At 39.6% G+C, this 22,725-nt stretch overlaps 1 protein-coding gene across 1 annotated transcript in view; it reads right to left on the bottom strand.

Moving 5' to 3' along the window:
• efnb1 (ephrin-B1) overlaps nucleotides 1-22,725 on the bottom strand; it is a 73,629-nt gene that overhangs the window by 8,589 nt on the left and 42,315 nt on the right. Inside the window, exons 3-4 of the mRNA XM_028459311.1 lie at nucleotides 6,851-6,943; nucleotides 373-492 (exon numbers count right to left, since the gene is read on the bottom strand). Coding sequence (XP_028315112.1) covers nucleotides 373-492; nucleotides 6,851-6,943 — 213 coding nt within the window. The remainder of the gene's footprint in view (nucleotides 1-372; nucleotides 493-6,850; nucleotides 6,944-22,725) is intronic.

Below are 22,725 nucleotides of genomic sequence, written 5' to 3'. Positions count from 1 at the left end.
ATAATATGCATAAGTATGTGACTCAGGGAGAACTTTATTTGCTCTAGGTGGGGTTTTGCTTTTTTTTTTTTTTTTTAGTTTAAACACACACACTTTAGTCTGGAGAACACTCCATTTAAACGTGCTGACCCCCAGGAAATCAAAGACCAGCCAGAGGCAAATGAGATGATATCGGGAGATTTAACAGCGATTTTTATTTTGTCTTTTTTAGGCTAAATGTGATTAATTATTAGATGAATCCTCCAGGCTGTGAATATTTGACTTTCATGCTTTACAAACCTTTGATTTACTAAAATGTTTGCACTTTAAAAAACATTTAAGGACTTTTTCTGATGCGTTTGACTGCTGAATGGTATAGACGAGTTCGCTCACCGGAGTTTCCTGGCATCTCAGGTCCAATCCGACCTTGATCAGGCGGACTGGTGGGACTGGACTCTGGTATGGCGTTGTCCTCCGGAGCATCCGGCACTGCAGGGTTCACCGCATTAGGGACTGCATGAAACAAAAAACACACAGACTCAGCCTTGATCCAGCCTGCATGCACTGAATAAAAATGACTTGTTCTCTGCACCAGTGAGGATTATTTCTAATATCTTTTGATATATCTTTTATACACTGAGAAGGTTAGCTTTGCGTGCGTTAAAAGCGTCTCTGAGGGAAAGATGAAAGCATCAAAAAGAAATAGGATGAGTTTGCAAACGTCTGTGCAACACGCCAGAATTCCCGTCGCACTGTAAAAAGCTCACGTCTACATCAGCAGTTCGTTCGGCAAACACTCAGACAGGCATTTTCAACACGGACACATTCACCACAGCACGGCGCACACGCACACGCACACGCACACACACACACACACACACACACAAACGTACATGCCTACAATACACTTACAATACACTTAGGCATGGCAGAATGAGGGTAAAGTAGCTATGTATTAACTTTTTATTGTTTTACATTATTCATCACGTTAAGAGGCCATAATATGTCTTATTTATCGCTCTGGCTTTAAGCTGCCTGAAAGACTCACACTTCTGAAGTGGATGGGATGGGAGGACAATGTGGGAGACAAGGAGAAGAAGAAGAGGAACAGAAAAGGAGAAGAGGGGGAGATGCTCAAGCTCTGAGGGAAAGCAAAGCAAAGCAACGGTTTATCCGTCTGTCTGTTACGATTTCAGCTTGCAGGCTTTGAAGTCTGTGCCGTAAACAGTGGTGGGTCTGCAGCATGTTTTCTTTTTTGTTTTCCTTTCGACAAGGGCAGGGCTCAACAGACAGGAGACAGTTAGAAACTATTATTGAAGCCAGTCAGATGGATTCCACAGCCCACTATCGCATGTCTCGCCTTCTATCACTTCTTATCTGCATCTGCCTGAAGGCCTGCTTTAGGGGATATGTGTGTGTGTGCGTGTGTGTGAGAAAGACAAGGGTGTGCAGAGGAGCAATTTACATATAAGCACATTGCAGCAGGTTTCTGTGTGAGTGTGGCCATGTGAGACAAAGAATGTCAATTTTAGAGTCCAGTTTTATAGTATTCTATGTGCAATAATTCACATCAAAGTGCAATCCACTATCTGTGTCATATTTATTAATCTGACCAACAGGTCAGTTTATATTTTTATATTGTGGCTCATGGTAATGTATATAGTGTGCTATTTATATTTATTTTTCAAATAGTTTCCAATAAGTGTGTCATATGTCATTCCTCATTTCCCATTCTTGAAAAGCACCTTAATTTAACATATTTTACATAGAGCTGGGCAAAAAAATTGATTTAATCGATCAATCGAATTTGTAGATAAAACAATTTTTATTTTGCAAATTGGAGTTTAAAAAAAAAAAAATCTGAATTGAAACTCGAATTTTTCTTTAAAAAAAAATCAGAGATTTTTTTTAGGCAAAATCGACCAGCTCTACTTTTACAATGACAATAAAAGCTTCTATTCTATTCTATTTCCACCAAATTTTAAGTAGAAGTGAGATCCCAAAGCAAACTTGACAGATTAGAGATTAGAAAGAGCAATAACACAGAGGAATAGAATGTGGACTGATTATCCATTTTTTATTATCTGTATTAGTTCAATATATCTTATTTTTGGCCCTCAAATCACTCCGTCCCTTGGCCTTCCACACCGCACGGCTCCAAAACTGATTGCAGCAAAGGTAGCATGAGCAGTTGTGCAACGTCAATAATTGATGAAGAAAGACAGGAGTGAGAAGTGGGAACATTCACGCATGACAGAGAATATGAGAGGACGCAGTGATCTGATTCACTCTAAAGCCCCGACACTGTGTCATCTACTGAGCATGTGCGGGGAGCGTCGCAACGTTCTGACCCATTTTTTCTGTGCATAGTAGTGATATTTCCATTTGCTTTGCAGACAGCAACAAATTCCGGACTACCAGCCTACCAGGAGGGAGAGAAAAAGTGGAAATGAAAGGACAATGATCGAGCGATGGGGGAGAGAGAGAGAGAAAACATTCAGGGGAGGGGGGAGGAAGGGTGCGTTCAAGGTGGTGAGTCAACATATTTCCAGTGAACACAGTGACATGTTGTGGTAAAAGGAAAAAATAATTATTTTTCAGACATCTCGGATATGACATGTTTGTGAGTGGTTAAACAAAACAAGAGTAATGGATTTTAAAAAAAATTTAATATGAAGAAATGTATTCGGGACAGATAAAAGTGTTGTGTCTATTGTGTGATTTTTTTTTTTTTTTTAATCAAAGCAAAAAACAATTGCATAAATGCCATATATTATAAGTGATACAAATAACGGTGCAACAAGACAAAGACACCAAATGAAGCAGGATTGTAGAGAAGAACAGTCGTTACAGATGAAAATGACAGTGGTATGAGATTCAACCAGTTGAGTCGCTGCAGTGTGTTTAAAGGGGAAGGTGGAAACCATGATAAAGTCCATTATGATCTTTATTATAATATATATTGTATTACTACAATTTTTTATACCAGTCATTTGAAATATAAACTAACATTAAACTCTACATTGTTCCTCCATCTTGGCTGTGAAGAGACTGTTATTACCCAGCAGCGCTACGCTTTGTTTCTGTTGCCCCTTTTTTAGTGCATTTCCCAAGCTCTCTTTCCTGTTTAATCACCTGAATCTTATGTTTTCTTTTAACAAACTTGATAACAGCTGCTGGATTGGACAGATCACACTGGGAAGGACCGGAGTTTAACATGGAGCCCAGTGCTTTACTGGTCCAGCTCATCTAGTGATCTCTCCAGGTTGGTTAGCATCAGCTCCAAAGCCGAACATACATGATGAAGCTGATTTGTTCACGGCTGTTAGCTAACAGCCAGGCCAGCTAGCTTAGCTTAGCAGCTGGTTTGTTTGTCTCAATAATTAAAAGGACAGCTAACAAGACCTCCTCTAAGCTCCACCCACTCCTCCTCCTTCCGTTAGGGCTCCATCCAAAGCCACGCCCCCACAGGCTTGAACGTGCGTAGTAAACTCAGCAGTCAATTTCAGCCATTTCAGCACATTTCGGAATGTGTACGTGAGGAGGAGGGAGGGACAAAGGAGTGAGCATGAAGGGATCTGATTGGCTATTTCCATTTGGACAGATTGGCAAGGATTGGTCAGAGTTTTTTTTTAACAGGATTCCAGCTGTTAAAGGGCTCTGACTATTTTCATTCCTTTTTCTCAATACATAATGTATTGACTACTCTCAGGAAGGAATAACATTTCACCCAGAACAACAAAGTGTTTCTAAACAGGACTGTAGACTATACCTTTAAGATATGGAAGTAGAAGTTAGAGTTATTTTACAGACACAGAACTGTATATTCCTTTGCACATATTACAGTCACATTGAATGGTGGATTGCAAGCAATTGTGACTTTCAAAAGACTTGCATTGCTCTAATAAAACAAACAAACAAACAACAAAACAATAATGCGTTATTACCAATAAATCAAAATATATTCAGTTTTCAAAGTGTTTCACTTCCCCTTTAAACCAGTATATACTGTAGAAGAGGTAACTTGTTTTTTATTATAGACTCGAGACTGAAAAAAGGCCTTTTTATTTTGTATGTAAGAGCAACCATGGTCCCAATCAATGTTAAAATAAATGACCTGGGGCAATGCAATAAAATCCTTCTTTTTATTTTCAGGGTGAAATTGATATTTACCTAAATACTAACCAAAAGGGCTTTAGTCCATGTCTTTTTTGCTCTGTGCCCCTTTTTTAGATTCCTACTGTGTTAAATGAGCACATTTTTCATCAGATATTCTCCCCACGGAAAAGGATTTAAAAGTAGTAGCAGCTGTGTCAACTAAATCATTTCTAACAGGGTTTGTAGAACACGTTGATCGGGTGTGACAGTTCACTTCGTAGCATTTGTGGAAATGAGTGCACAGTACAAAACAGGGTCCATCTGGGACCAACTTTCAAGGAACTTTCTTCCAAAGACACTTCTTTTTAACTGTCATTAACAGGACACTTGTTTGTGTTGTCAAATCTTTTAACAGGTTCGGGCTAACAGCTTGTGACACTTGCCCCGTCGATGCTGCATTGCCATTCTAAGATGGTGTGGCAGTCCCAGCCTGATAGATGCTTAAATTGACCTACATGAGGGAACAATGCAATGCAATTTCTGTCCCTGAAATGTTAGTGGGTATTTTTTCCACTGTGTCGGCTGAATTTGTTGCGACTCAGACCTTGCTAGCATCAGCAGCCTGTTAGCTTCTATTCATCTGCAGCCTGCCGTGATGCACTGCTGTCATCCAGCCGACTGAAATTTAAATTTCGACACACACACACATTCATGAGCAAATACACACAATCACACTGCATATTTCCCAGCAAGTCTCAGTTTATTTTTCGACATGTTGAGATCGAGCTTTTAAGCTGGAATCTCACCGTCATGGTGGGCAGATGTTCCTCTCAGATGGTGGTTAGTGTCTGTTTCCGTCAAACAAGCTCACTGAAGATGGGGTAAATGTTTACAAAGTAACACATCTGTATACTGTACCTTGTCAGATTCAGGATATAGATGTCCACTCTTTAGGCTAAACAGCATATAAAAGTGAAATGTATGATGCAAACCAACTGTTGGTTCCTGGGATATCCAAACAACACCACCTTGTTTACTCCAGACCATTTTAAAAGGCTTACCCTGACCGTGCACTTACATACTGCTTTCAAACATATCCTGATTCAGTAATTAATGTTGAAGAATCGCAGCCGAGAGTCATCAGAGGCCTTTTTTCAGTTTTTGACATTTCTGATTTGTTGTTTTTTGAAGGGATATGACTCTCTAAATTATTTGTAAAAGCTTCCTTATGATACAAAACATCCAATTTAATATTGTTTATATGACTAACAGGGGTGTCTCCAAAATCATCTGTTTTTCTTTACATTTGTATACGTGAACCATAACAGAATTAGGTCACTGACAAATCCGGTCATTTAATTGCAGTGATGCACAAATGGTGCAAATCCAATAGAGCGGTCCATGAAGTAACCCGCAATATTGATTAGTCTGCCATTAGCTAATAAAATCAATGACATTATTGGGACATTCACAGCAATACATGCCCTTTGTTCGATGTTAATTAACTAAATACAAATTACTGTAGCATTTTTACACTACAGGCTATAGTGTTTGATTGATGCAAACATGCCCCACATGGATCAGCCAGGAAAGACTGTTTCGATAGAGCAAGAAGTTATAGAAGATGATGCTACATCTTCATTCATGGAGTAGGGTTCTTTTAACGTTTTTTGCTACATTTTACAATAAGCTGCTAAAAACTTTATTAAACTTGAATACTATGGGTGAAGAACAGACATGCAATTAAACTATGTACAAGCAGAATAAGAAGGTTTATTTGCCATTTTTGTCATGTATTTCAATTCAAATTTCATGGCATTATTTCATGGGTCGCAAACATATTAAAGTCCTCTAAATGAGAGACAAACACAACTGACGAACTCAATGGACTATTGCACTTGCTTTTTGGAATGTTGCTGTATTGCACAGAAGTAAGAAAATGAATGTGAAGAAACACTACCAGAAAAGACTGCTGGTTTCAGGAAGTCCAATCCTGACCTTAGATGATAAGATGAGCTTGGCTAATGAAAGGCAGCGTAGCAATCTAAGCACTAAAGAGTTGTGCGTTTAGATTTGGGCATCTTCTTGGCCCTGGATGGAATAACTGGTGAGCAGTTACTAAAAATCTTGTATTAAGAAATTCCAGCACCTTGTAGTGGAAATGTGCCAAAAATAGTTTCAAAATATATACCCAAAAATGACTAAAACTTTAACTACACAAAGATTTATACACATATGAATTTATACAATTATTATTATCATAAGTTACTGTTTGAAAACTACTATATTACATAAAAGCAGTATAATATAATAGAATATCTCTTTTTAATACATTTGTTCCAGAAAAAAGGAAATTCAACTTTTACATTTCTCTGAAAGATAAAAAAAAAAAAAAAACCTACCTCACAAAAAATTTGACTACTCTATACTTTTACTTATTCTTCTTTGTCAGCTGCATGTCCTAAACACGGTTGTAAATCCCTCTGTTTTAGATAGCAGTCCTAATACATGGAGTGTACATATGTGTGTGCGCGCTAAAGGCGTCAAATAATGTCTTAAAAAGAATCCCTTTCAAAATGGAGAAGGATGAAAACTCGTGACCGATATAATTCATAAAACATCCTTACAGGTGCAGGAACAAGTCTCGATGGAGGCGAACAAAGTCACGGTAGGCACACATAGCGATAAATGAAAATGTCACACCAAAGTGAAACATGGCTTTGAGGCAGCAGCGTCTCATCGTGTTCTACATGTGGGGTAAGCTCACACTTACCTTGCCCGACTTTCATGATGACTTTCATGGTTCGGCTCTTGCACACGCCTCCCTCCCGGTTCTCCAGCCCCTCGGCCGTACCGTTGGAGGTCGCTGGAGAGAAATAAGGAAGAAAATGTGGAAAGGGAATGGATAGGGGAAATAATGTGGAAGGGCAAAGAGAAAAGATTGAAATGGGAAGAAAAGGAAAGAGAAGAGGACACATTGGTTATTGAGCATGTCCATGGTGCACAGAAGAGAACAAATCAATATCTAGAACAAGTACGAATTGGCTTATTCAGTGATTAGCTGCTCTCATTCCTCCATCAACGGACAGCTCCTCTCAATAGTATTCCTCATTAACATAATAAAGTGAAGTCAAACAAAGGGAACAACATAAGAGCCTGATGAGGGTGTGTGGGTACTGAGAGAGAGAGAGAGAGAGAAAGAAGCCCTCAAATACACAGAGACCATAGACGGATGCCCTCTCAGCCAGCTGGTTCTAGGACTCCGTACTCAAACACAAGCAGAACCTCCATACAGAACCCCAACCAGGTTGAACCACTGGAAAGAATCAACCCAAACCTAGAGCAAACTGGAAGTCCACTTGGCCCTAAACAGGAACTACACGATGGCAGAATACCTGAACACTGTTACCAACCCACAGCTCAAGAAAATCATGACCCGATACAGACTCAGCGAGCACAGCCTGGCCATAGAGAAAGGCAGAGACAGACAGACCTGGCTCCCCTGAGAGGACAGACTGTGCACCCACAAAGACTTTCAGAACCTGTCTGAAGTCCACAAACTCCCCTACCTGCTCGCGAAAGTCCAGCAATGTGCAAACACGGCAGCAAGATTAATTGACTGCTGTGACAGGTTAAGGAACGCCAATGACCTCCAGCCCCCATAGACCCTACAGTCCCACTACATGTATGTATATATAGTCTGCCCATGCATGCATGAATATATACATATGTAGGTGTTTGTGTACTTGTACTGTATGTATATATATGTATGTACTTATACAACCGGATGCAAATGTGTGTGTATATTGATATATGTAAAATTATGTACATAACCTTTTCCCCTTTTACAACATTTATAACTTAATTGTAAATTATGTTCTACATATATATAGTGAAAGCCTATTTCATTATTCGTATTTTAATCTTAGTGTTTTGCACAAATGTAGCTACTTTTTAACATTTGAATCTTGTCGTGTGTACATGGTTCTCACACTTGCTTAAGCAATGTAAATCTGTTTTCTCATGCCAATAAAGCTGTTTTGAATTTTAATTTAAGAGACAGACAGAAAGAGAGAGAGAGAGAGACCAGAGAGTGTGAAAGTGTGTGTCTGTGTGTGTGTCTGTCTGTGTGTCTGTCTGTCTGTGTCTCTGCGTGTGCGTGTGTGTGTGTGTGTGTGTGTGTGTGTGTGTGTGTGTGTGTGTGTGTGTGTGTGTGTGTGTGTGTGTGTGTGTGTGTGTGTGTGTGTGTGTGTGTGTGTGTGTGTGTGTGTGCGTGCGTGTGTGTGTGTGTGTGTGTTTTGTGTTCGTGCATACTTCAGTCGTGAGACATGCCAGCAAGATTTCCAACAGCCTGCCAAGTTCTTGGTGCTGCTTACTCCCTCTGAGCCACATGTGTCACTACTTGCAGGGAGCTAAATGCCTCCTTAAATGATGATAGGTGCAAGTGTGTGTCCGGTTTTAATATTAAAGTATTTATCTGGGCCAAAGCCCTTCTCAATTGTTTTAAACCGTGCATTGTTCTGGGTCTTACGTGGTGAGCTCAGCCTTGAGCGTTGTTTGTTCAATGTCACATTCACTTCAAACTCCATGTGACACAATTGGCTTTCTATTTCAGGGCACATGATAATGACCTAGGGTGACAGAGTGTGACTCCGACCTTAACATTGAACTGCTGCGGCGGCTAAGAGTGACTTCAAGTATGTGTGTGTGTGTGTCCTTGGTAACTCATTTTGGAATTCCCCAAATGATCACCATCTCTGATTCCTCTGCTTTTTTAAGTCACTCCCTTCCTCAGAAAAGCCTTTGTTTTTCTTTCCTGCTCTCTCTCCTAACTGCACCCACAATCTGATGCTTCCCTTCCCTCCTCCTTAACTCACTGACCATCTCCCTGGGTGATCGTTTCAGATGACACCCTTACTCTGATGAGAAAGTCTCAAAGAGGGTGCTTATCTAATGATGCTACAAAAAGAAGCAGACTTGCCTTGAGGCACTTGGGAGGAAGCCTGGGCGGGTTTAAACAACGCTTTACAAATGGCAACAACACTGTGGTTGGCGTATGTGCCAATGTCTCAACATACATTTCATCGACTAGTAACGAATGTCGATGTTGGAATCTGGCTCTGCAACCTCATCGAGTCTATTCATGCCCTGTCATTCCAATCATTATTAATGTTGACATTTTGTTGCCCTGTGGGCTTTCAGCTTTGAACTGGAGCTAAATTCAAGAGAATTGAAGAATAAGTTGCACAAATATTGAGTTACATTATCAGATCCTTCTCCAAGTTACAAGGTGAATTTCTTTCAATTAGCTGAAGAATGTGATTGATCATTTGGGGAAAGAAGGATTGTGACGCCCTGTCATGGGAAAAGAAATGGGCCCTTGGCTGCAAACTCATCCACTGAGCGAAGTGGATGTTGGGATATATACGAGGGACCAGCAGTGGTAAGTGCCTCTGCAAGGATCAAAGAAAAGCATTTGGTTTAACATTGGGTAATAATGTGCATGACCACTCAAGGCTAAGTGAGTTTTCTGATTTATATAAAGTCTAGTACAGGGAGCATGTCTTTTTTTTTTGGGAGGGGGGGGCATCCAAAGACAGTGAGGTGATCTCTCCTGCATCCGCTCTCCCAGGAATACACTCTCCCAGGCCCCGAGTTGCCCTGATGCTGCCACACGTGCTAACCTCATCCTTCCATTTTCCAGCCAATTTCTTCTCCTCTTTCAATTTGGAATTTTCCAGGGCAAGGTTACAGAAAAAAATGAGCTCTTTGAAGATCAAGCTCAAAGGAGCTTGAATAATCTGACGAAGAGTTAAGCGTCATGCTATGAATTTTATATTCACTCAGGGAGAGCAAATCTTCTGTGTTAACTTACTTCTGTCATCTAAATGAACTATTCCTTCAGGCCGATGGAAAATGCTCCTGCATTACTGATGTGGCACAATGATAAGTCATTCCTTCTAGGCAGCTGTAGAGCTAGGCGAATGAGGGGAATTGGGGTTTTTATAGAAATGATCACTTGATATGTTGTTTGCACTATGGCCTTTTAAAATACCAACTCATTCAAGCCTTAATATCAACTGAACGTAATATTCAGATTAGCTGTGTCCGGTTTTAACTGCATTTCCTTATGTGATGCCATCTTTTCATTGCTATCCAAGAAGTGAATCATTCATATTTACTGTTGAATGCAGTTTCAAAGCCTTTAAGAAAACCTGCAGACCATCATGCAATCAAAACAAGTCTTCCCTTCACCCAAGCCTGCTGCATCTATTATGTCAGAGATTATGTTCCCACAGAACAACAATGTATATCAAAAGTGGCACAGTGCTTTTTATAAATCATAAAGCTTCTGACTGGTTTCAACTCTTATTACTCTTATGTATGTTCTCCTCCCCCCTCTAAACTCCCCTCTTAGTTTATCCTGGTATACTGACATTAATCCAAATCAGGATTTCTTGATATTAAAAGGACGACAGTCATGACATGTTTTGGAATGCAGAAACTGGATAATTGGGTCCTTCAGTATGTCACAAATGTATAGGGAGGGATAATGCAAGGAAAGGTTGAACAACAAAGAAACTCCCAGTCTGCTACTAATGATTTGGTAGAACAAACTGCTTCGGTGTAAGCAGTCCACAAATATAAAAATGGGATATTGCATGAAGGAATGTTGCCTATATTATTAAAATGGCTGGCTCTATATAGTTTTTTTTGTGTGTGTGATTTAGGGCGCTCTTTATGGGTGGGTGTGGATCATTGGCCACAGAGTGACTAGTGGGAGAACAAAAGATCTACAGCTGCTGAAGTCATAAAGAAAAAAAACCAGGTGCCAAATGTTGATGTTGGGAAATATCTACGGCACAATCGTATCAGCCAAGAGAAAGTCTGACAGGGGAAGGAGCTGCTGGCCTCCAAGTCAGCCTCCCATTTCAACAAAGCAAGCTTACCACCGCCTCATACACGTCACCTAAAGCAAGAAAAAGCATTAACATGCACATGTGAACATGAAAATACTCAGTGCACACAGATTTCACAAGGACATTAGAAGAAGAGTGGAAGGGACTACTCCCTGAGGTACTGTATATGTTTGGGAGGAGTGGGAGATGTGTGTGAGATGCAGTGCTAACTAGCCAAGACAACACAAGCTATGGTGAGAGTGTGATGCAGGGGTCCATATCTATTCTCAGGTCTGCTAAATGAGGTCACTCAGGTGGTCCTGTTAAATGCATATTCACCATCTCCATCATGAATCATGTGCTGCTTATTATTCCTGTCCAGCCCAGGAGGGGCGTGCTTTCATAAAGCGTAGTGGGACTGTATGTGTGTGTGTATATGGGCGTGCACCTCAGTGCTCTAGTGTCTATGTCTGCCCAAAGCACAGAACGACAGGATAGATACAACCATGTGATGGACAGAGAGCAGGATGCTTAATGAGAAAGTGGCTGAGTGCTGATATTCATTGGCTACCTTTCACACACCACCCTGCACTCGTTCTCCAAAGCATTCAGACTTCCACTTAGGCAAGCAAGGCAGTCGGCGGCTAGTCACAGTAGCTAGCAGTAATATTCTCTACATTTCCATTCCTAAAAAAGCTAAATGCATCAGCAGGCACATCCACATTTGATCACTCAGAAATACACTAGCATAGGGGAGCTGCCTTATCCATTTAAGTAAAGCACTGGTGTGCATGTGTGTGCGCGTGTGTGTGTCAAATAGAGCGAGTCAATAGAAATAGCTATTTCTCATATCTGCTTTCCTATCTTGGTTTTTGTTTACATTTGCAGACCAAAATCGAAGTGCAGAGACGGAATAAAGAACCTATTTGCACAAAATATTTCACTCTTGAATGAGCACAGAAAGAGGTAGATTAGGTTTATGTGTCCGATTCTAGAGATAACCCTCCCCAGCTGAAGTGTACGCATGCAAAAATGTACACGCACACACACACGCACGCACATTCTAGTGAGTGAAGTTGGCAGACTGGAATAATACGGGGGGATCTAGATGTTTGCACTTTGAACCTTTTCTAATCCAGAGTATTAGGGCATGGCTAAAGCCTGATTATAGTGGAATGAAATGGATCTAAATAGATGTCCCAGTCCATCAGCCTTCCATTTCTTTGTCCTAGAAATAGAAATGGAAATCAGTAATCAACCTCCAACCTCTTACTTGCCGTCTTTTCCACACATAGTCTCTTCCACAGGTTTCCAGCAGCAATGGAAATTCGTTTAGACTTCTTGTGACATGTACACTAAATAAGTTGTCTGAAGGCATGAGGCTGATGGGTTTGATTTTACCACTGATACTTTTTTTTTTTTTTACCCAACAAACAATTGTCACATCTACACAAGGAGGCACACACAGACACACACAATTTCCATCTATTTTGCAAAAGTAGGACTGAATTCCAAAATGAATACATCATCACAGAGAAGCTAAAATTAGCTGGCACTGCCTTCTCCCTGGTGACACTTTTTCTGCAGCAGTAAGAAAGGTAGCAGCATTAGTGTCAAGGTTTAAGGTGGTTAGCGGCCAAGTGCACCCAACTGTTGCACAGCTCACTGCTTCATTATGCACCAGAAGGCGAGCCCCCTCTCCTGAGTCCTGATTAGGCAGCTTCCTCCCTCTGGCACGCACACATACACACATGCACACACACACCGGTACAAAGCAACAGCATGGATTGTTTCACACTCGCATAGATGCAACCACACTCAAAATGGCAGCGAAATCTCTGACCCACAGTCGTGTATACAGATCAAACACGCACTGACGTGAGTGATGGAATCGCACAAATACATCTCGAGGCACAAAAACACACATACACTGACTGCCTGTGTAGCCAAAAGATCAGGGAGGACTTAAGAGCTTCCCAGGCACCAAAATTACAGGGTACCTCTAAATCCTCCCAGCAGAGTGCACTATGGGATAGCACGGGGTGAAGGTGGAGCTGGAGGAAAGGGGGTGGAGCGGTGGCTGCTGAGGGGTGAAGAAAGGGAGAAAGACAAGTGGAGTTGAGGTGTTTAGAGGATGGAAGGAAAGGAGAAGCATGAGTGTAGAGGGAGGGGCAGCAGAGGAAGTGTGAGGTTCCTTTTTTTGGGAGACGAGGGAGTGCAAGTGTGTGCGAACCGAAAAGAAGTGAGACCTGATCTGTCTGAAGAGGAGCTTGCATGCGAGCGTGCGTGTGCATATGTATTGGGTGGGTGCGCGTGTCGGTGAGGGAACACGGAGCGAGGTGATGAAGTGAGGAGTTGAGGAGGAAGAGGAGGAGGAAGATAACTCAGTTTGGAAAGAAGGAGAAGAAGTGGGAGGTGAATTCTGTGAAGCAGAGGAAGCATATGTGTGTTGGATTACGTGCACGCGTGTGCTTGTGTGCATGTTTTGTCTGCCAGCTCAATTCGCTCTCAATCACAATCACCATTTCTCTTCACTCTGCTCTAATTCCCGTTTTGAGTCTTGTAGCCGTGGTGCAGCTGTGCATGTCAAAGCAAATGCCTGTGCACATCTTTGTGTACTCGACTGAGTGCATGAGTTTAAAGTTGTATAACAGCCTGTGTACAAATGTTGGAGAGGTCGTCAATTCGGCCCATTCTTTTATTATGTGCGTGTTTGCATGTGTGTGGTCTGTGCCCATTAGTGGAGACAGTCTGGGATAGCTCAGTTAAAGTTTAGGTGTTTTAAACCTCTGCAGGCACAGGCTCTATTGGACTAGTCATTTAAGACTACTTAAGAGAACTTTTAACCTCTGCAGAGGAGCTGTCAACAGCTCTAAAACAGTCTGTGCGTGTGTATCTGTAAAGGGGTGTAAGCGTGTCCCTACAAGACTCACAGCCAGCAGCGACGGGAAGCCTGTGCATCATTCAGCTGTAGGAGTCTGTGTGTCACCTCTGTGCTGGATCTAGTGACGCCGATCTTTTACACTATTTTACTCTCCATTTCCCATCCCAGCATGCTGTGAAACCACGGCACAAAACTTCCCCCTTGTCACAATGAAAGGCGATGACAGTGTCCCTTCCTTCGTGTTATAGCACAAAGGGGAATAAAACTCACAGGGATGCAATGTGCACAAAGAGAAAATAGACATCCAAAGACCCGTACACAAACAAATCAAAGTACACACACACACACACACACACAATGCAGGCCTGTCTGTTGGATCAGTAGGAGAGAAGGGATGCAGAATAACACAGGGACCTTAGGGAGTAGAGTAAGTCATCTGTCTCAAACAGGAACAGACTGAACACACTCCAACGCGACATGATGTAGACAGACTTCTCTTGGAACACATTGCATCCTCATCCTTTCTCCTCCTTCTCTCACTATCCACACACTTCACTTGGACCTGCTTAAAATGTTCAAGCATACCGCGAGAGCTGAAACAAACATAATTTGACAGGTGTACACTGAGGGAGTACAGATTTAAATGCACTTGATTGGGACAATAGGACGGTAAAAGCTGATGGTAGTTAGAGTTATTGCTCGTGACACCATAAGTTGATATATATGGTATTAAAGTTATGAGAAGCCGCGAAGGCACTGCAAACAGCCAATATTAATCTAATATCCGCGCCAGCTGAAAAACTGCAGCCAACAACCCTGCTGCTTCCAATATGGAACATTTTTTAGACATTAGCTAGTTTGACTTTAACAGCGTTTTCAGTTATAATGCTTTTTAATGTGCTGCAAAGTGTCAGTAGCGCACACGGCACTCCTTAATAACAGAGCAGCTAATTGTCAGCAATGGCTTTGTTCGCCGAAATCCTAAAGGTGCAGCTACAGAGAAACCCATTTGCAGAACAAAAAAAAAGGTAACTTAAAGTCATTGCCTGCAGAGATGTTTTATGTTGTACTGTATGACCTGTATTTAAACGCAGCACAACCACAAAAGTAAATACACTTCAGACATTGTGTTTTTCCCTAAAGGCAGCACAACCACATTAACACCTTAAAATACACACAAGTAACAGGTGAACAAACATACTGTTTGTGGCACACAAACACCCGCCTTTCACAAACACATTACGTACATGGCTCTAAACGCACCTTCCAGATTGTGCATCATTTGACTTAAAGCACAACAAATGCCACTTGTTTTAAGGTCTCTGATTTTCCTTTTCAAAATTTCCCGAATTGTAATTCAGGGTATATCTATTTTTGCGTCACTTTACACCACCTCGTTTCCGTGTCATCATCTTTCCCTCTCACTTTAACGGCTAATCAAATTTCCCAAAATCATACCAAACTTGTTTTATAGGGTTAATAGTAGGGCAGGGATGCAAAATGCTGCACATTTATTGCACAATATGTGCCACTTTTGGATTTTCTCCTAAGGGACAGCATGTGTGAGTGAGATTTGTAGTGCGGCTTGTTTAGGGGAAAGTCTGGGTTAGGACACACACAGAAATCCATCTAACTGTGGTTTTTATGCTGTTCTGAGAAGTAGCAAAAGCAGCAACTGCTCAAATGAGTATTTTAATTAAAAAATAAGATATGAAATAAAACATACCAAAATAGAAAAGTCAATATATCTCGAATATCTATATATTGCCGAGGCCTAGTTAATAGAGTCAACTACTGTTATTAATTCTAACTTTTATATACTTAGAAAAATGTACGTAAATGCGATGGTTACGCTGAAGTCACGCAAGATTACTCATGACGTGATCATGACCCTCAGACATCCATTTAATGGGAAAATGTGTGATGTGGACACAAAATAATATTTGTGAAATATCACCACCAACTGGCGAATCACCCATGTAACTGTAGAGATTTCTGCCGCGATGTGTCAGTCACCAGGTAAACTCATCACCAGCTCAACCACTACACCATCTGCTAAATAATCGGTTTTTCAGTGAAGAGTAGCTTGTAACATGCATGTGAGGCATTTCTGTGTCATGTGGGGGCCCAATTTGAAATAGAGAGAGAAATAACGAATAAATTAAGATTGCTTTTTCAATTTCAGGTCCGTTTTTCTCTATCACTTAAAAACTGGGTCAGCGACAGACAAAAGAATTGCGCTTCACTTTCGTATTGGTCAGAGCAAAATGTTAGGAGACAACACACACACACACACACACACACTGACACACACACACACCAGCTGCAAAACTAAAGGTTAACACTGCCCATGTGGGAGCTTATGAGTCAGTGTTTATCTCACTTTACCCATCATAAATGTGTGCACATGGCCTGGTTGAGTGCTTGTGCATGTAACTACCTATTGGCACAAAGCCTGGTCCTTTAGGGGTGGAGGCGGGGTTTGTACTAGTCCTTCATTAATCCCATCACGGGACCATTTTCCCCCCCTATCTCACACACAGTGGGTGAGATGTCCACTTTGTTCTACCAATTACCCATTAATCCACATTAACAATCAGTCAACGTGATTTCAACTCCCATAGTTCAGTTCTCCCTCATCAAACTGATTAGTCTTTCACAAAGCTTTTGATTCAAACTCAGTCCTTTGTTGCTATGTCAGTGGCTTTTCTAATTCAGGATCTCATTTGTACCACAGTTTTTGTCAAGATCAATTTGGAAAGCTGTACAAAAAAAAAATGTAGCATATGATTTCATTTTCGTTCTCTATACATTGACACTTTGTGGTAAGAAAAGTGGCAATAACTGCAATTAGCTACAAAAGATTTTGACACATCAAGGAAAAAGTTATTTGAAATTTGAAATGAATCTGCTTTAATAGAACCATAATGGATGCAATGGCTTGTTCAAATTCATTTTTGTCTTTAAAAAGTGACATCCAATACCATTAAAGGCAGGGTAGGTAATTTTCGAAAGCTAGCATGATTCTGAATGTAACATCCTCCGAGGGCTAACCTATATTCAAGATAACTTATACTACTTGCTTGTCACTATATTAATTATATTGAAGTATAATAAATAATTAAATGCAATTTATTTATTTTTTGGTTTCATACATTTCCTTTGTCGTTTGCATCGAGACTGTTCTTATGCATATGCTTCTCATTATAGCACACAAACTTAACTGCTGCATTTTAATCAAGAAGGTCAGTGAACTCAAGTTTCACTCCTTCCCCAAAACTCACTGATTTACTTTATTCTCATAGACGCTCTTAGCATCCACCGTAAAAATGCGGTATACAGATGCGATGCATTCAGCGAAACTATTTGAAAATACAATGAATAAAACAAACATACCTCGCTGGCTGCACATAACCCAGAGGGGATTAGTTTACTCATACAGAGAAATCCTAAAATCACAAAGTAAGGAAGTCTAAACATAAACAGAGAATGAAACCTAAGTAAGCCAAAATCTTCTGGAAGAAACACACAATGAACATTAGTTCCTTCTTAACACAGAGAATTATACACAATGGCATCTTCATCCTACAATAACATCACTAATTCATATAAGTTGAAACATTCCTTCCAAATATTAGCATAAAATGACCATTTGCAATGATTAACAGTTTATTTAGGTTTTGGGATGTATTCTTGTACAGTTGCCATAACAACACCATTGTTCCTATGAAGAAAGCTGTGTACCTTTCATGTAATCATTTAATGAGGTCAATAGTTTATCTTCTTATGTTTTTTTAAGTTTTTACAACATTTTCAGGGTAATTGTTCGCTTATAAAACACTATACTTTTCCCATTGGTGCGTTTTTTTTTTTAATTTTTGTTACACAATTAAAAAGCTGGATATTTAATAGGCAGCAGAAGGCGATCTCCAATTAAGGTTTTATACACTATAACAGTAGCTTTTTACAATACCATTTCCCCTAAATGAAAAACCACTCTTCCTGACGCACAGTTAGTTAATTGTCTGTAAAGATTTAAAACAAATCAGCTGAAAAATATTTTCCCACCAGCTAATTTAATAACAGTACCCTCCTTTTTTTTTTTTTGAAAAGCACATGCCAAGGCACCAAACTTCTTATAATTTTATTAAACTCAACAAAAAAAACAGCACCCTGCACAGAATGAAAACACAACATGGTGTTTATCCTGTTATTGTGCCTGTAAAAATGCCTTTGTAGTAGGCTAAGCCTTGCAGAAATCCTAGTAGTTATTTCCTGAAAAAAAAAAACCTGCAGTAACCTCAATAGCAGTGGGTGGTATTGGTATTGTTGGGTTACACATGTGTAATCAGCTGACAGGTGTACACAGAGGCTCTCTTAGTGTGCTTGTTCCTCAGCAGGAGGCTCATTGAAGTTTTGGTCTTGCTTCATTTGCACTGATAATCACATGAGGTGAACCATGGTTCACACACTAAATCCCACCAGATGATAACACTGATCCTCTCCCTCTTTTCTCTGGGTCTTCTTTGTAGCCGTCTACAAGGGGGGAAACAGGACTCTGGACTCTGGGTAGGAGTCGCCCTTGTCCATCTACCTCTAATGGGCCACGAGCCACAAATCAGGCTGATAAAGGAAGCTCTGGGATGGATCGGAATGCGATGAGAGAAAAAACTGGCGAGTCAAAGGCCACGAGGCTGCAAAAATCTGCTGTGACCGAAGAGGTAATCTCTGAGCAAACCCACCCCAACCCCCCCCACGGAAGAGAAACCAGAGCTAAAAGCAATGCAACACACGTCAACTATCATGAACGGAATGCTTCTCCATGTGTATTAATGCAAATATGTTTAGTGTGTACATGTGCAGGAGGCTCCTCTCTGTCTGCGTGGAGCTTTCTACGCTATATCCATTCATCCTGTACAAAGAGAAGGGCTTCATTTTCACTGACCTTTTCAATCTGGCCTCCAGAACAGAGTTATGACGACTATGAGCCCGGCCTTGTGTTCCTCAAGCTCAGAAACACCCATCAAAGATTGGAAACAAACAAACAAACAAACAATAACTCTTGCCACAGGCTCTGTGAATCAGGTTACAAATAGGCAACGCAAAACAAATCCCAATGAGGTCCATTAAGTGAAGGGGAGCAGCACGGGGAAGCAAAGCAAACGCTGTGGGCTCAGGTAAGAGTTAATGAGGCTGCCTGTGAGATGAGGAAGATGGAGGGGGGTGTAACATATATTCTTACATTGTTTCAGGCTTATTTACATGACACAATAAATGAGAGAACACTTCTGCCATGAGCCTATTAGGAATACTCATGTGCAACCAAGAATCACAAGGATATCTGATTTACCTATGACCCGTGCTGGAAATGACTGTCAGTAGCTGTGTTTCCATTACCCTTGGAAATCTAAATATCGCAATAAAGACTGGTAAAGGAAACACCTGAATTTTGAAAAAGCACTCAATTATTGCCAAAAAGTGTTTACTCGTTCATGTTATTTCATGTTTCGGTGATTGAAATGTGTCGCAAAAGCGCCATGGAAACACTTTTTCCACAAACACACGTCACATGACCACTCTCTGAGAAAACACACATTTCTTAGTATTATACTTAATTACTTAATTATTACTGCCACATTAGCAACAACAAAGGAATACAGAGTGTTATAAGGAAGTTCTCAGCATCCGTCTTTCTGCAGCGAAGTCTCAACGTTCAATGTAAACACTTTCAAATCGCAATTATACATTGTCTACATTTAGAAATATTACTTATTTTGCAAAAATCTGTAATGGAAACCCAGCTACTTTTAGATGCAAGGGGACATTTTCTAATACATTTTTTTTTACTCATTTGAGAAACCGGATATGCTGCGGATTAAAGCTGCTAACCTGATAATTTTTTTTTATTAGCTGTCATAAGATGTCATTAAAAAAAGGTGGAAACTGCCACTTGAAACTTTGCTTTAATCTCCACCGTAAACACTCCGTTTGTTGAAATTTGGGTTAGGGGATAGCAGGATGTGGAGTCCCGTACACGGATGCATAGAAGTGTTTTTTTGTTTTTTAAAACATCCTTCTTATCGTGATTTCTTGTTTTTTTCCCACAATCCTCATCCCACAATGTAATGCACGAAAACTTCAACAAATGGAGTGTTTGCTTTGAAGATGAAAAACTTTCAAGCGGCTGTTTTACCATTTTTCCCTTTATTTTTGGAGTAAATGATATTCGATTCATTGATCTATGAGGCATACACTATGATTTTATCGAATAATAAAATTTAAAAAAAGCAATTGGGGGTAGCAGCTTTAATATTGAAACATTTTTCCTCTTTTTCTTGATGTGGAAGTGCAGGAGCTCAACACGAAAGAGTTTTGGTGAAATATTTCCAGTGGAAGAAAAATCTGGACAGCAAACACTTCAGCATTCAGACTCCACTCGTACTGCAAAAGTACAAAGCAACTGCACGCTATAGAATCTTAAAATGTGAATCATCTCTCTAACATAAACCATTACCATTTTTTTCTGATAACAATAGCCACAGAATGGGAACCACATTTGTACACTTTCTTCAGCAGCCTTCACATATATCTTTCACTCATCCTGTGTGAAGAATTTCCACCTCACACATCTCAAAAGCTGTCGATAACAGAATGGTTATCTCTCTAGTATACCTCAGAGGACATTGCGTTCCCATTAAAAATACATATATATGTAATTTTTGAGACATTCGGACATTTCTCACCTCAGTCTCAATCTATCCTCAGACAGCTGCGTTTAGCCTGTTTTATTTATAAAGCTGAGTTTAATCTATGTTAGTGAAGCGGTGAATTCTTCCCACAAAACACTGGTTTTTGAGGCCGTGTTGTCATTCTCACGGCAGAATTGTCTGTGTTTAATATAATTCAGCCTGAGGGGCTGCAAAACAAGACCAATACTGGCTGTAGTCTTGGCAAATAGAAAGGCTTTCTAAATTCACATTCAATTAAAAGTATTAAGAAAAATAAATGATTAAATGAACACGATTTTTACGTTGTCATACTGTGAGACAATTACAAAATAGTCATGAACTATTTGTTTTTGCAAACTCTCAGAGAGGCGTGAGCCCCTAATCTCTCCTCCAGACACATTCTCATGAATGTTTTTAATACCAAATGAAGCTGGTGTACTGTTGCAGGATGACCTCAACACCTTCGATACGGCGTGTGTGTTTAGAACCATGTGAAACCAAGACGGTTTATGTTTCTAAGTTCATCATTTGTTGTAACAAATTGCATGATTGATTAATAAATATTATTTTAGGATTAATGGCCCTTGCTTGAATAACAGGGCCAGAAAGCATTTCCCACTAATAACTGCAACATTTCATCCACGTTGAAAAGATGGCGTTCGTGCTTGATGAATACCTCAAGCCAATCATTGACAAATAGTTTTAGCCCGAGAGAGTTTATGGCCAAGACAGTAGAGACAATGAGATGAGAGGGATGATAAAGGCAGTGAAAGACAAAGAGTATACTTGGTAAAAAGATGTCGCTCCATCTGTTATCTACTAAAACAAAATCTGTAAAAAAAAAAAAAAAAAAAAAAAAAACGGAGATCAAAAAAGTAAAATACACACCGGTGTGGGCATGCATGTGTTTCTGTAACTGTGCGATATGTTATCATTTACAATATATCATCAAAAACTATTCATCCGCCCCAACTTGTGAAATGCAATATTTTTAATCATATTTCACGTGTTCACAAGACAAATTTGGCCCCATTAGACACAGTAATGTAACTATTGTGATTATTACACCAAAATATCCTGTTAGTACTGCTTTCCGTACATTAATAATTAAATCATCAAGCCTGATCTGGTTTAATGATAGGAAATCAGAGTGATATTTAGCAACCATAACTTTATGTACTGTAACTCATTATCAAATATAAAATAAACAATATTCAGCAGCAGTGGTTTGTATTAAACAGTAAAAACATGATTGTAGTTATTTTTGCTTTTCATGTGCTTTTTTTTTTTTTTTTTAAGAAAGTCATTTCATTATAAATGAGGAGATAAATGCCAAAATTGCCCCAATAATATTTTCTTAATGCATACCCTGCTGTTTGTTTCACGTCAGAGATGTTAGTTATTTAATGTCTTTATTTATACATTTAACAGTTTCTTTTTTTAATTGAGGTTTTTCAGTTTTTTTCCATAGTTTTGTTGACTTCTTTATAAATCTTAAAGATTACGTTTAAAATAAAAGTCTTTAAATTTAGCCTTTTTTCTTCAGGTCCTTATTTTGAATAAATAAAAAAAAAGAAAAGAATCAATAATTATCAATATCGACTGATATGAAAGACTTATATCGTGATACATTTTTCAGGCATATCGCCCAGCCCTAACCAAAACTTTATGTAACTCATGATCAGACACAAAAAGATTCAGCAGCAGTGGTTTGTAGTAAACAGTAAAAACACTACTGTATTTATTTGTGCTTTTCATGTGCTTTTTTTTTTCAGAAAATAATTACATTATAGATAAGGACATAAAAGAATTGCATACAATAACACTAATAAAGTGACCAACATGCACAAAATAAAAATAGCAGCCCATTAGCTCTTTGAGTCAGCAGTTATTGTAGCCTTTTTTTAATGTGTAAATGCTATTACTGAAGCAGATTCTAGTGTTGATGTACTCAATTTAATTTGTGTTCGTAAAGAACCTGTTTACACTTTAAGTTAGGAATTGTTTTATTTATTTATTGTTTGTATTTATCGTAATTTTTATCATTACTCTGATAAATACCAGAAATTATCGGGATACATTTTTTTTTTTTTTGTCTACATCGCCCATCCCTAAACAGTGCATGTGTGAATCTTTT

This window comes from Gouania willdenowi, chromosome 10 (assembly GCF_900634775.1).
Source record: "Gouania willdenowi chromosome 10, fGouWil2.1, whole genome shotgun sequence".
NCBI lineage: Eukaryota > Metazoa > Chordata > Actinopteri > Blenniiformes > Gobiesocidae > Gouania > Gouania willdenowi.
This window is presented reverse-complemented; position numbering and strand designations above follow the sequence as displayed.